General features: G+C 37.4%; 1 protein-coding gene across 2 annotated transcripts in view; it reads left to right on the top strand.

The window, feature by feature from the left end:
- The window catches only part of LOC114160177 (NACHT, LRR and PYD domains-containing protein 12-like), a 35,531-nt gene extending 22,850 nt beyond the window's left edge, over window positions 1-12,681 (top strand). The window contains exons 2-11 of one of the 2 annotated variants that reach the window (XM_028042628.1): window positions 316-404; window positions 3,055-3,785; window positions 4,654-6,487; window positions 7,484-7,657; window positions 8,264-8,437; window positions 9,044-9,217; window positions 9,824-9,997; window positions 10,135-10,308; window positions 10,405-10,451; window positions 11,566-12,681. In XM_028042628.1, the coding sequence (XP_027898429.1) occupies window positions 3,176-3,785; window positions 4,654-6,487; window positions 7,484-7,657; window positions 8,264-8,437; window positions 9,044-9,217; window positions 9,824-9,997; window positions 10,135-10,308; window positions 10,405-10,451; window positions 11,566-12,155 (3,951 nt within the window). In that variant the 5' untranslated portion in view covers window positions 316-404; window positions 3,055-3,175 and the 3' untranslated portion in view covers window positions 12,156-12,681. The remainder of the gene's footprint in view (window positions 1-315; window positions 405-3,054; window positions 3,786-4,653; window positions 6,488-7,483; window positions 7,658-8,263; window positions 8,438-9,043; window positions 9,218-9,823; window positions 9,998-10,134; window positions 10,309-10,404; window positions 10,452-11,565) is intronic. The other variant, XM_028042629.1, reaches the window with a different exon arrangement.
- Window positions 12,682-13,865: the final 1,184 nt, after the last annotated feature.

The raw sequence follows: 13,865 nt of genomic DNA, 5'->3' as shown, positions 1-13,865 counted from the left end.
TCTCATTTCTGAATTTTGTCACAAATCTTGATGGTGGTTAGAGAACAAGAAGGCAGAATAAAAACATATACAAACGTTTGGATGAAAAAAAGCTGAGCTGACATTATGCTATTTAACATCAGAGTTTTTTCAATGGTCCATAATCAAGCCTAGAGAGAAATAAAAATAACCGAAATATTTAATGATTTAGTTTAATGTAATTAAACAATTTATCAGCATTTTGTTCAAATTCTCTCTTCATGCAGGTTGGTAGCTTCCTGCGTTACATAATGATTATTGTCACTCTGAAGCAATCATGTCTGTTTCCTGTTGCAGAGACAGGATGTGGCTATGTATACAAAAAATGATTTTCAGCTTCCTGAAAGAAATAAAATTTTGCTGAGTGTTCCTACAACGGCAAGCAGGTACGATTTTGATCACTTTGCTATTTCTACTGAAACTGGAGTCATGAAATATAAATAATTTCTGCTTTGCAAGTTAGAAGAAAATCTTGTGTAACATGTTAAATGTGTTAAATGTGATGAAAACAGGAAATTACGCTGAATGATAGCAGTGACGTGCGGTCGGGGGAGGCAGGTGAGGCAGTGCCTCACCAGCCATCATGGAAAGAAAGAAAATATATAATCATAAAGTAATTTAAATTGTTATATTCATCCGGTGGTTTGTACTAAAAAATATTTATTTTTCATGTAGCTTCACCAATTTCGATTTTTATTTGTTCAAAATCGCTGAATTTTCTTATTTTCCCATTCAAATGCTTGGAAGCGATGCCGGTGAGGCAGCAGCGAGCTCTGCCTCACCTTGGATTGCGCAACCCCTGGCTCTGCGCTGGCTGCTAAGCGGAGAGAGCATGTTGCTGTACGGCGTCAATAAAATGGTTTAAACAAATTTAATATGTGAACTTATTTCCAATAATTTAGCTTATGTATATAATGTACAGTGCTTTTTGTCACCAACTGTGTTTGTGTAACGTGTTTCGTGTAATGAGCGATTATAAACGGCAGAGAACAGGTTCGAGGTGAGGCAGGCAGTTCTCTTGCCTCATGGCAGGGGGCGCTCAAGATCCCAGACGTTCGTCTTGTTCACTCCTCAACTGCCGAGTAAGTGACAGCGAGCTAGGCTAAACGATTCGGGAAGCAAGTCAAGTGCAGCGATAGATTATAATAGAGATAGTGATTTTTTTCCTCTCGCTTATCCCGACTTTCGACATGGATGACTACATTACAACACTAAAAAAGTTTTCTCAAGTGGACTTTCAATCGAAGCAGGTAAGACAGTAATAACATTTATTTTGTTTTGTTTTTTAAGGAAATGTGTGTTTTGTGAGCTACAGTTTGTATGTGTAAGGATGCAGAAGTGAAACATAACCTGTAAACTGCTGTCAATCTATGCATCTATTTGCAAATCTGATTCTGATGACGTCAGTGCCTCACCAGCTATGAACCTCACCGCACGTCACTGAATGATAGATTACTTATTCTGTTATCTGAGGAGAGCAATCGATTTCCTCTCATCTCTTATGCAATATGTTCACCTGATGCAGGTGAAGGGACAGGCAGAGAAATTATGATTTGAAAATGACTGAAGTGTGTGAGCAGTTTGAAACGCAGACGATAAAACCTTCAGTCAACTATTTCCTTTGCTGCAGAACAATTTACAGGATAAAAACTTAAAATTAAGTCTTTCAGATGATCACTCTACATTTCTATGCCCTACTATTAAATGTCTGAGTGAGTTATGGCTGTTATAGATCTTATAATGAATCTGAAAACTGAGCCACAAAATAATTTATTTTAGTGAAAATTAAATTTGTAAAATAATTTATTAAGATAGTCCAAATAGATTTATTCTGGTCATTCCAACATTACCCCCTCCTAGCTGAGGACAGTTCAGCAGTGCTACATGAATTCATTTGTGTTTATTTACTGATGTTATAGTCATATTTCTCTCTCCATATTCTCTTCCACTCCTGACTAAGGCACAGTTTACACTGCCCTCTACTGGCAAGGGTAAAATGAAAAAGAACAGGCTCTTTTAATTACTGAACATTGTTATCAAAACTTTACTTTTCCTGGAGTGAGAGGCATACATGATATTTCCTCCAGGCTGAATGTCAGATTTAAAACCTAAATTCATAGATTTTTACTTTGTTTCAATAAGTGGGCAAACATAATTTCACAATTTTCTTCTAACATTTACAAAGTTCCTCATTTCCAAATACAACAAAGATGGAGTGATTGTTCTTCATAGATCAGATATGATTTCATTGGATGTCTTATTTCTGAATCAGCTGAAGTGTGTCTGGAGTTCCTAACGATTTTCATAACGATGGAAGAGGTTAAAACTATGCAGAGAGCTAAATGTGGCTGAGCACCTTCATACACTGGACATTGCTCCATGAAGCACATTAGCAAATTCATATGTATTATACTAAAATACCTGAAGTTTCAGTCAATGTGTCACAAGAACTCTGGTTTTAGATCTATTGTTTTCAACAGATGTGTCCAAATTCAAGGGTCTCGTCCTTTGAAGGCCGATTACGTCACAGTGATGCAACGATCCACATGCAGCCCAGAAATCCTTTGAAACATGAGTCTGGTGTGTTGTTTACTGCCCACCGTATCCAAATGTTCAAGTAACAATGACGGATGAAGTACAACTGCGTATTATGGTTGTTGTAGATAGAAAAAAAAAGAATACATTTCCATCAAACAATTTTAGAAATTTTCTAGAAAAACCTTGGAAATTTCTGAGTTTGAAGTGTCGAAAATATTTGACTTTAGAAACTCAAACAATGTCCAAAAGACAAAAATTTTAAATAGGCAAGCTCACTACAAGCGTGAAGACACCTGTAATGCTAATTAGAGGACACACCATAGTTTAAAATGTCCCTGTGGTCAAATTATTTAAATTTATTTTCTAGAGATAGACGCATTTTTGATACATAATTTCTAATGAGATGAAAACAATATAGATGATAATGTCTGATAAAAAGTATTTGGTTTTGCATATAAAAACATCATAACTGAATTTCTGACATGGTTCTGTTTCTAGGCTCTTGTTTCAACGCTGTCCTCCATCCATGCCTTGACTCCACAGGCAGGAATGCAGTGGAGTTGGACCTTTGACTGTCCTCTGAGAACAAAGCCTCATCATGGTCCAACTGTGAGAAACGATGGCAGGAGCAATAGAGCTGCTAGAATCTTTGGAGGACTTGGGCGACAGAGAATTTAAGAAGTTTAAGTGGTACCTGCAGCAGGCAGAGTTCCTGAAAACCATCCCATCCATCCCAAAATACCAGCTGGAGAGTTCAGATCGTGAGGATACCGTGGACCTGATGGTGCAAACTTACAGCCGTCAGTGTGTGGAAGTGGCCAGGATGGTTTTACGGAGGATGAATAGGAATGATCTGGCAGAGAAGTTGTCAAATGCTGCATCCAAGGCTTCAGGGGAGGTTTCTCCAGCAGAAACCTGCAGTCATGAGGTCATTTTTGGCAATGAGGAGGTTGAAGTCCTGCCCAAGAACACGCTGGCATCCAACGGAGCAGGAAATCAACCCACTGAGTCAATTGAGGAAGAGCCGCTCTACTCTCCTTATCCACCTTCACCACAGCCGTCTGATGAGGCAGTTCCTGCCAAATCTGGAGCAGCTGAAGGACTAATGAACTCATCACCAAACAATCTGTTCTCTCCTGTCTCTGTGGAGGTCAGCAATGATGAAGACAATGAAGCAGATACATTTCTTTATCCGTCAGACGTTCTATCAATCGCAAAGCAACCTGAAGGTAATCTTCTCTAAAAGAGAAAGTACACCTTTATAATTGGTGTACCTTGGACAAGGCACTTGCATTTGCCTTCTCATTTGCATATTGGTGTATGATTGTGTGCATGTTTGTGAGTTTGAGTGAATGTTAATTGAGAAAAAGTGCTTTAGTCAGAAAACCATGTAAATTTACAGGCTTTACATTTAAAAGTTTATATTACAACCTTAGGATAATCTCCAGGCTGACAGCTCAATCAGCATTTCTCGATTCTTTAGGGACTGCATCTATCTCACATACCAACAATGGACACTGTTTTAGGGTCACCTATGGCTCACTGGGGAAGAGTAGTCATCTTCCCATCCAAAACTTATGGGTTTGATTACAGTTTCCTGCTGTCACACTTTTGTGTGGCCCTGGACACACAAACACTTATCCCCAAATTCCCTTCTGATGTGCATATTTTTGAGTTTGATCAAGTGGATGTTGGTCGAGTTAAAGTGATTTGAGTAGTCAGCATGACAAGAGTATCCGTATTCAATTCAAACTGGTTGATACGAATATCAACCGGTTTAATCCGGTGTCGACCAGTCTTCCATTTCCTGTTTCTAGCTTGTACAAAACTCAATGAGCTACAGTCTCTATAATTTTACCTAATGTCCATTGTTGGTTTGTGAAATACATAACAGAAGAAATTCCTTCAGAATCAGGAACTACTGATTGAGATGCCAGTCTGGAGGTTATCCTAACGTTTTAGAAAAAACCGTAAAGCCTGTAAATTTACAACATTTTCTGACTGACAGGACCAGTGTCCTGGATGATGTTTCATGTGTCTATAAGTATTTATGGCAGCAGTCGTCCAGATTTCTCAGGATTTGTTTGTGTTTGACAGGTGTGAAGATGTCAGCACTGCCTTGTCCACAAACCACATCAAGCCCGGCTGTGCTGCAGTCCAACCTCCAGAACATGTTCATATCTGTGAAAGATGATTGGTTGGAGAAGCACGACGAGGAGACTCTATGCTACATGCATCCAGAGCTGTTTATCACCGATGAACGGGGTCAGCATGAGGTCACAGGCTCAGAAACAGAAACATCTAAATCAGTGAATGTCAGCAACATGTTTCAACATCTGTCCAGAAGAGGCAAATCCAGCAGAACAGTGGTGACCAAAGGGTGTGCTGGCATTGGCAAATCCTTCCTAGTGCAAGAGTTTATGTTGGATTGGGCTGAAAAAAGATTCAATCAAGAATTTCATCTAGTTTTCCCTTTTGATGCTCGTCGGCTGTGTTTATGGAGAGGAGAGAGGTTTACTCTGGCAGAGCTAATTCACAAAGTTGTTCCGGGAATGCCGTCCAGTGGCGTTACGGAGGAGACTCTTACCGCAATCTTCACAGATTTACAAAATGTGAGAGAAACCAGCTGTGACAGCAGTGAATTCAAACTTCTGTTTATCATTGATGGTCTGGATCAGAATCTCCCCCTGGAGTTTGATTTTATCAGCGGGACAAATAAATCGAACGTAAGAAAGTCAAGTAGAGTAGAAGTGCTTCTGACTAAGCTCATCTTGAAGAAATTGCTTCCTGCTGCTTACCTCTGGATAACCACACAATCTGAAACAGCCAGTCAGATCCTTCCTGAGTGTGTTGACATGGTGACGGAGCTCAGAGGGTTCAATGACCTGCAGAGAGAGGAGTACTTTAGGAAGAGATTCAGAGATGAGCCACGGGCCAGCGAAATCATCTCCTACATCAAGACCTTAAAAATCATTCATTTCATGTGTCGCATGCCACTTTTCTGCTGGATCACTGCTGTAGTTCTGGAGAACCTGTGGGAAACAAGAGAGAGAGGAGCTCTTCCCAGCAACCTGACAGAGATGTTCATAGAGTTCCTGGTGGTTCAGATCAACCACATGAAGGAAAAGTATGATACTAGAAAGTGCATCATGTGCATCAAGTCTCTGGCCAAACTGGCCTTTAAGCAGCTCCTCAGAGATAACACTATGTCTACTGAGGAGGACTTAAGAAGCTGTGGCCTTATAATGACATCAGAGCGCTCTGAAGGGTTCAAAGAGATCTTCAAGACATTTTCTGGAAAGACGTCAGACAATTACCAGAAGACGATTTTTTGTTTCACTCAGTCCAGCATTCAGAAGTTTCTTGCCGCTGTTCATGTGATCACTTCCCTGGTCTCCAACAACAAAAATGTGATGCTTGATTCATGGATGACAGTTGAGAACTGCCTCCCCTGTTTCACAAGAACCTCAACAACAAAACTTCATAAAACAGCATTGAAGAGAACCTTGAAAGCTCCAAATGGAAGGCTTTTGTTGTTCCTACAGTTCATCATGGGTCTTTCTCTACAGACAAATCAGTTTCTCCTACAGGACCTGCTGGCACCAACAAGAAGTACCTCATGGTCCAACCAGAAAATAATTAAATACATGAAGAAAAAAATCAGTGAGAGTACATCACCAGAAAGGATCATAGTAATGTTTCTCTGTCTGAATGAGCTGAGGGATGACTCTGTTGTGGAGGAGATCCGAAACTGCCTGAGATCCCAACGTCTTTCCATGGATAAACTATCACCTGATCAGTGGTCAATTCTGATCTTAATCATAATGTCATCAGAAAAACATCTAGATGAGTTTGACCTGAACAAATACTCTTTGTCAGAGGAGGTTCTGCTGCAGCTCATGCCTGTCCTGGAAGCCTCCAGAAAAGCTCTGTGAGTACAAAGAGGAGTACTTAAAAAAAACCGATGAGTTTTTCTAATTGACTTATTTGTAACAGGAATTGGTTGTGAAAGGCCAATTTCCAAAGTTCTACATTAAGTGTGTTTTCAAGTCTCATGGTACTGTGGGACAATACTGGGTTGTACTGGAATACATTGGAACAAACAGGAGGATTTTCCAAAGGTTATACAGTTCGATTAAGGCTGAAATGATTAATCAGATCAATCGTGATTAATTGATTATTGAAATAATTGTCAACTAATTTAGTATACCATGAATTGTTAACTGGAGTATACAGACTCTAGAAATGCCCATTTACTGAGAGAACAAAATACTCAGATTAGTAATTAAACCAAAACTGTACAAAAAAATATATATTTTGGATTTAAGATTAAGAAAGTCGTTCTTTGTCTGTAAATATTCTACCCAAAGGTCCTCAAGTGAAATAGATTTAGCTTCAACTGATTCAAATTGTGCTAAAAAAATATATTTTATTAAGCACATTTTGGTACAAAACTGTTAATCAAAAAATAGTCGACAAATGAGTTGTACTGATGTTGAGTCAAGCAGGAAGAGCTGAGCTTTCACATGTTGATGTTAGAGGTATTTTTTAAGCTGCAGATTCATCCGCTGCTGCAAGAAATCAATCATTCACTAGAGGTCAAAAATGCTGTTATTGCATATTAGACAATAATGTTTATTTTCCCATTAAAAATGAAAAATGTTTTGTTTATCTTTTATGTATTTCTAATATTATATGAAAAAGACTTAAATAAAAAATCTGCAGAATGTGCCAATATTTTATCCGATTACTTGCCAGAATAATAGATTAATCGACAACTAAAGTAATTGCTAGTTGCAGCCATATTGTAGATACTATTACTATTCTCATTTTTGCTGACAAATTAACTTTATTTTAAAGGGAAAAACATCTAGTAAACCGTGCTAAGTTCATGGAAAATTGTAACCTAAACTGTTTTCTTTTCTAGGTTAACAGGCTGCAGATTGTCAGAGCGATCCCTGGAAGCTCTTTCTCTGGTTCTCAGTTCTCATTCCTCCAATCTGAAAGAACTGGACCTGAGCAACAGTGACCTGCAGGATTCAGGAGTGAAGCTGCTCTCTGTTGGCCTGCAGAGTCCAAACTGTAAACTGGAAAGTCTCAGGTTAGTGCAGCGGTTTAATTATGATGTGGAAGTGTTTAAAATATTTCTCTCTCTTAAAGGTTTCTTCTTTTAATGTTTTTGTCCCACAAAATTGTTTCAGCTCATCAAACATATTTTAATATCAAGAATAACAGGCATAAATACAAAATCATACAAGATTATTGCAATTATTGCACAGTGAATCTAAGAAAATTACATTTTGGGGTTTATTTAAAATGTGCATGTAATACAGCAATCAGGATATAAATAGGCAGGAACATTTGAATAAATGTAACTTTCATGAGTTTTTGTAATTGCTTCACTTGGAGCAAGAATTTATTGTGAAAGGCCAATTTACAAAGTTTCATATCCACTGTGTTTCAAGTCACAAAGTACTGAGGGACAATGCTGGGTGAGATAAACTGGAACAAACTAGTGGATATCCAAAGTTATTGTTCTTATTTTTGCTGACAAATTTCGGCTTTGTCTTTGAAAGTTGAAATTTACAGTGTGTAACTTTTAAAAACAAGGTCTTTTTTGATATATTTGCTAAAACTGTCACTGTGTAAAATTAGCAAACCATGGTGATTTCTTGAAAAATTCTAAGTTCGACTGTCTCTTTTCTAGGTTAACAGGCTGCAGATTGTCAGAGCGATCCCTGGAAGCTCTTTCTCTGGTTCTCAGTTCTCATTCCTCCAATCTGAAAGAACTGGACCTGAGCAACAGTGACCTGCAGGATTCAGGAGTGAAGCTGCTCTCTGTTGGCCTGCAGAGTCCAAACTGTAAACTGGAAAGTCTCAGGTTAGTGCAGCGGTTTAATTATGATGTGGAAGTGTTTAAAATATTTCTCTCTCTTAAAGGTTTCTTCTTTTAATGTTTTTGTCCCACAAAATTGTTTCAGCTCATCAAACATATTTTAATATCAAGAATAACAGGCATAAATACAAAATCATACAAGATTATTGCAATTATTGCACAGTGAATCTAAGAAAATTACATTTTGGGGTTTATTTAAAATGTGCATGTAATACAGCAATCAGGATATAAATAGGCAGGAACATTTGAATAAATGTAACTTTCATGAGTTTTTGTAATTGCTTCACTTGGAGCAAGAATTTATTGTGAAAGGCCAATTTACAAAGTTTCATATCCACTGTGTTTCAAGTCACAAAGTACTGAGGGACAATGCTGGGTGAGATAAACTGGAACAAACTAGTGGATATCCAAAGTTATTGTTCTTATTTTTGCTGACAAATTTCGGCTTTGTCTTTGAAAGTTGAAATTTACAGTGTGTAACTTTTAAAAACAAGGTCTTTTTTGATATATTTGCTAAAACTGTCACTGTGTAAAATTAGCAAACCATGGTGATTTCTTGAAAAATTCTAAGTTCGACTGTCTCTTTTCTAGGTTAACAGGCTGCAGATTGTCAGAGCGATCCCTGGAAGCTCTTTCTCTGGTTCTCAGTTCTCATTCCTCCAATCTGAAAGAACTGGACCTGAGCAACAGTGACCTGCAGGATTCAGGAGTGAAGCTGCTCTCTGTTGGCCTGCAGAGTCCAAACTGTAAACTGGAAAGTCTCAGGTTAGTGCAGCGGTTTAATTATGATGTGGAAGTGTTTAAAATATTTCTCTCTCTTAAAGGTTTCTTCTTTTAATGTTTTTGTCCCACAAAATTGTTTCAGCTCATCAAACATATTTTAATATCAAGAATAACAGGCATAAATACAAAATCATACAAGATTATTGCAATTATTGCACAGTGAATCTAAGAAAATTACATTTTGGGGTTTATTTAAAATGTGCATGTAATACAGCAATCAGGATATAAATAGGCAGGAACATTTGAATAAATGTAACTTTCATGAGTTTTTGTAATTGCTTCACTTGGAGCAAGAATTTATTGTGAAAGGCCAATTTACAAAGTTTCATATCCACTGTGTTTCAAGTCACAAAGTACTGAGGGACAATGCTGGGTGAGATAAACTGGAACAAACTAGTGGATATCCAAAGTTATTGTTCTTATTTTTGCTGACAAATTTCGGCTTTGTCTTTGAAAGTTGAAATTTACAGTGTGTAACTTTTAAAAACAAGGTCTTTTTTGATATATTTGCTAAAACTGTCACTGTGTAAAATTAGCAAACCATGGTGATTTCTTGAAAAATTCTAAGTTCGACTGTCTCTTTTCTAGGTTAACAGGCTGCAGATTGTCAGAGCGATCCCTGGAAGCTCTTTCTCTGGTTCTCAGTTCTCATTCCTCCAATCTGAAAGAACTGGACCTGAGCAACAGTGACCTGCAGGATTCAGGAGTGAAGCTGCTCTCTGTTGGGCTGCAGAGTCCAAACTGTAAACTGGAAAGTCTCAGGTTAGTGCAGCGGTTTAATTATGATGAAGAGCACATCTGTCAAACTCAAGACCCGGGGGAAACAAACACCTATTTATGGATATTTTAACAGTAGGGCTGTTTCTTTTGTTATGTTCAGCTTCTTTGTATTCTTGCAGGATGTCTAACTGTTTGATTGCGGAGGCTGGGTGGGATTTTTTGGCTTCAGCTCTGAACACCAACCCCTCCCACCTCAGAGAACTTGACCTGAGTCACAACAATCCAGGAGAGTCAGGAATGGAGCAGTTAGTCGCTGGACTAGAGGACCCAACCTGGAGACTACAGACGCTTAGGTATGTGGATAAAATAAGCCAGCCTGATGAAAGTGAAAGTTCTCATGGTTATGATGAGCCTCATTCACTGAGCTGAGGGGGAATTTCTTGTTTTAGGTTGGACCACTGTGGAGAGCAGACGCTGCAGCCTGACATCAGGAAATGTAAGTTTCTATGATCACTCTGACTTTCAAAACATTTAAAATACAACAAGCATTAAAGTTAAAAGGAATAAAGTGAAATTATTTATTGTGGTATAGAATAACTGTATTTATCATGATCCACGGTAGCTCTCTATACTTTTTCAGTTGTGTCGCCAAAGTCCCAAATAAACCAGAGAAAGTAGCTAAATTTGTCACTTTTAAGGAAAATAAGGTCTGAAAAGTAGCTAAATGCAGCGGCACCTTCTCTAAGTTGGCAACAGCGCTCCCACTTCACGCTGGTGCCGTGTTCTGATTCGCTTTACGGCAGTCACTGCTGCAAAGCTGGTGTTGTTTTGAGACAAAGCTGTCTCGACTCGGTGCCACCACATAACTAACGGCGGATACTAACTGTTATTATTCCTATTTGGATTTAGAATCAATATCCGATCCCTGATAGGGAAATGACGCCAGAATCGGATTGAGTCTGAAACCAAGTGATCGAGCGCGATTTCCGATCACATGATCGGAAAAGAGTATCTCTAATTTTAGATGCACTATTAAATGTGTATGTTGCAAAATAAATATGTTTATACCACAGTTTAGCTTTTATGTGAGGAGAGGCCAAATTGAAACGCAAAGTCCGCTTTACACGTTGTAACTGGGAATAGTGGGAGTTCCTCCCAGTTTCCCACTGGGACCTTGGAGGGCCGTTCCAGTTGATTTTTCCAACTGGGAAGTCGGAATCTCCCTTCTTCAGACTACAACCTAAACAAAGTATAAGATCACAATCTTGGTCTGTTTGAATAATGTTCTTATGTTAGCTGGAAATAATAAATTTTTATTTAGTCAATTTTATTTATTAATTAATTTTATTGTTTTATTTTTTCTTTTGCTTATTTTTATTTATTCACTATTTTGTTTTATTTACTTGTTATATTTACCTTTTAATTGTTTTAGTGATTTAAGTTTTTATTAACATTTTATTTTTATCTATCTAATTTTTATTTACTTATTTATTTTTACTTACTTTTTTTTTTACACAGACAGATTAACGTCTGTGTATCATCCGAACCATCAGAATTGAATCTTTGTTTCTGTGAATTTAACAGCTGTTGTTTCTGATTTTCTCCATCAGATACCTGTGAACTTGAGCTGGACTCAAACACAATAAACCGAAACCTCAAACTGTCCAAAAGCAGGAGGAAGGTATTTTCAAGTTTCCATGAATATCCAGATCATTTAGAAAGATTTGACTTCTGGCCCCAGGTGCTGTGTAAACATGCTCTGCCTAGTCGTTGTTACTGGGAGGTGAAATGGAAAGGACAGGTTGATGTAGCTGTAAGCTACAGAGGAATCAGCAGAAGAGGAAACAATTCTGAATCTCTGTTTGGAGGAAATGATAAGTCCTGGACTCTGACATGCTTCTTCAACCAGTTTGCTGTCTTCCATAGCAAAGAAAAAAAGGAAATACGTTTGTCCTCCCATGTATGTAACAGAATAGCAGTCTATGTTGACCATCCTGCTGGCATCCTGTCCTATTATGTTGTCTCCTTTGACACATTGATCCACCTCCACACCTTCCACACCACATTCACCGAACCGCTTTACGCTGGATTTGGATGTGACCGGCACAAGGTACTTGACTGGTTAACAGTTAAGTCTTCAGTGTCCATTTGTTCACCGTTAGTAGATAAGTCTGTAAAAGCTGCTGCTGAGGAGAGATAAACTACTTAGGTAGTAAATATGTTGTTTAATGTCTACTAATTTAAAATTACAGTAAACTTGTTCATGTGTTTGGGTTTTTTTTTACAGTATAAACAGGAGTTTGTGTTGCTGTTTCTTGTCAATGTTTTAATTAGATTAACAAGGTGAAAATATTGACTGGCTCCAGGTTGGAAGAAAAATCTTGTTTAAGTTTGAGCAATAAAATTTATTATTGATTAAAAAAACACAACATTTCTGATGTATTTAAATAAAATAGCCGTCCAGGGTTTCAAGGTCTGATTAACTTTTTTCCTCTCTGTCCTCTTAACCCAACTGAGACTTTGTTTTAGCCAACTTCTATTTGATTCGATCTGTACTGATTTGTTTTTAGGTTTTCTCTTGAGTTTTTAATTCCTTTACAGTGTTGTGTGTTTAGCATTTTCATTTTATTTGATGTTTCCTTTTTTCTTATTTATCTCCGATGTTCAACACTTTGTCTCAGCTGTGGCTGCTGTTAAAGAAATTCATAAATAAAGCTGAAAATGACTATTTGTGTCAGTAATTTCATCACTAACTGAAACACATTGTATAAATGAGTGTTTTAAGCATTTCCCTTCTTCAGCAAACCTAACAGGGTTTTAATAAACTGGCATCGTCTGAATCAAGTGTGTTAAAGTAGAGAAACATCTCAAACAAGCAGGACAGAAACATTGATATAAATTACATCCATATTGACGTTTTCAGTTCTTTGTTGCCTTTTATGCTGATTTTCTGCTTGTAGGTAAGGAAAACACGACATTCAAGATTAGCGTATTGTACCAAACTCAATATGCAAAGTGGACTTTGCTTAAATAAAAAGACTTTTTATTTAAAAGTATTTAACATTAATACCTCAAGGCCACAGAAAACATTTTTTGTGTGTGTTGCAGCTCCACGTAGTGGGCTGATGAAGAACTGCAGCTAATATTGAACCTCCAGATGTCCCATAACCAGCACTACTAATTTAAATCAATAATTAATTTAATGGACTAGTTATTGTTTGCAGTATTTCATGAATATGGAGATCAGAATGCAGAGAAAGATGCTTTAACATGCACTAGTTAGTTATTTTATTATGAGCAAACATGATAAACACAATCATGTTTTCATTCAACCATTATGAGCTCTAATGATATGATCAGGATTTACAGTGTGCTCTGTATGGCCAAAACAATAACAAAAGATCTCTATGTTCTCCTGCATGAAACAACTTCATCCAGCATTTCTGAGAAGCTTTTTCTTCTGCGTTCATAAGCCGAGGAGAAATCATTCGGTTATCTAACTCCCTTTAATCCCAACCACTGTTTAGATGCATTATGACATTCATTGACAAATTGTGCACTTCTTATTACTTCATTTTCTGTATTGTTCTCTCTTTCATTTGTTTTCTTTATTCACTCATGATGCCGTTTAAATGGTGGTGGTAGAGTGATGCTCTTGGACAGCTTCGCTGCTTTGATGTAACTGATGGAAACATGAATTCTTTTTTGTTTGTTTTTTTTAACCAGTGAAAGTCATTAGTTTGTGGCCTAAAACTCAAAATCACTTGGATTGTGCAGCAAGGTAAAAATGTAAAGCCCACTATAACGTTTGAAATTTTTTTGTAAAGTCATCTTGAGTCTATGAAAAGTATTTCTAGATTAATATTATAACTTATTCTCTAAATGATTAAATAAGTAAATGCAAAAATTA

The sequence above is a fragment of the Xiphophorus couchianus genome, chromosome 16, assembly GCF_001444195.1.
Source record: "Xiphophorus couchianus chromosome 16, X_couchianus-1.0, whole genome shotgun sequence".
NCBI lineage: Eukaryota > Metazoa > Chordata > Actinopteri > Cyprinodontiformes > Poeciliidae > Xiphophorus > Xiphophorus couchianus.
Note: the sequence above shows the minus strand (reverse complement) of the source record. Positions and strands in the feature narration are given on the sequence as shown.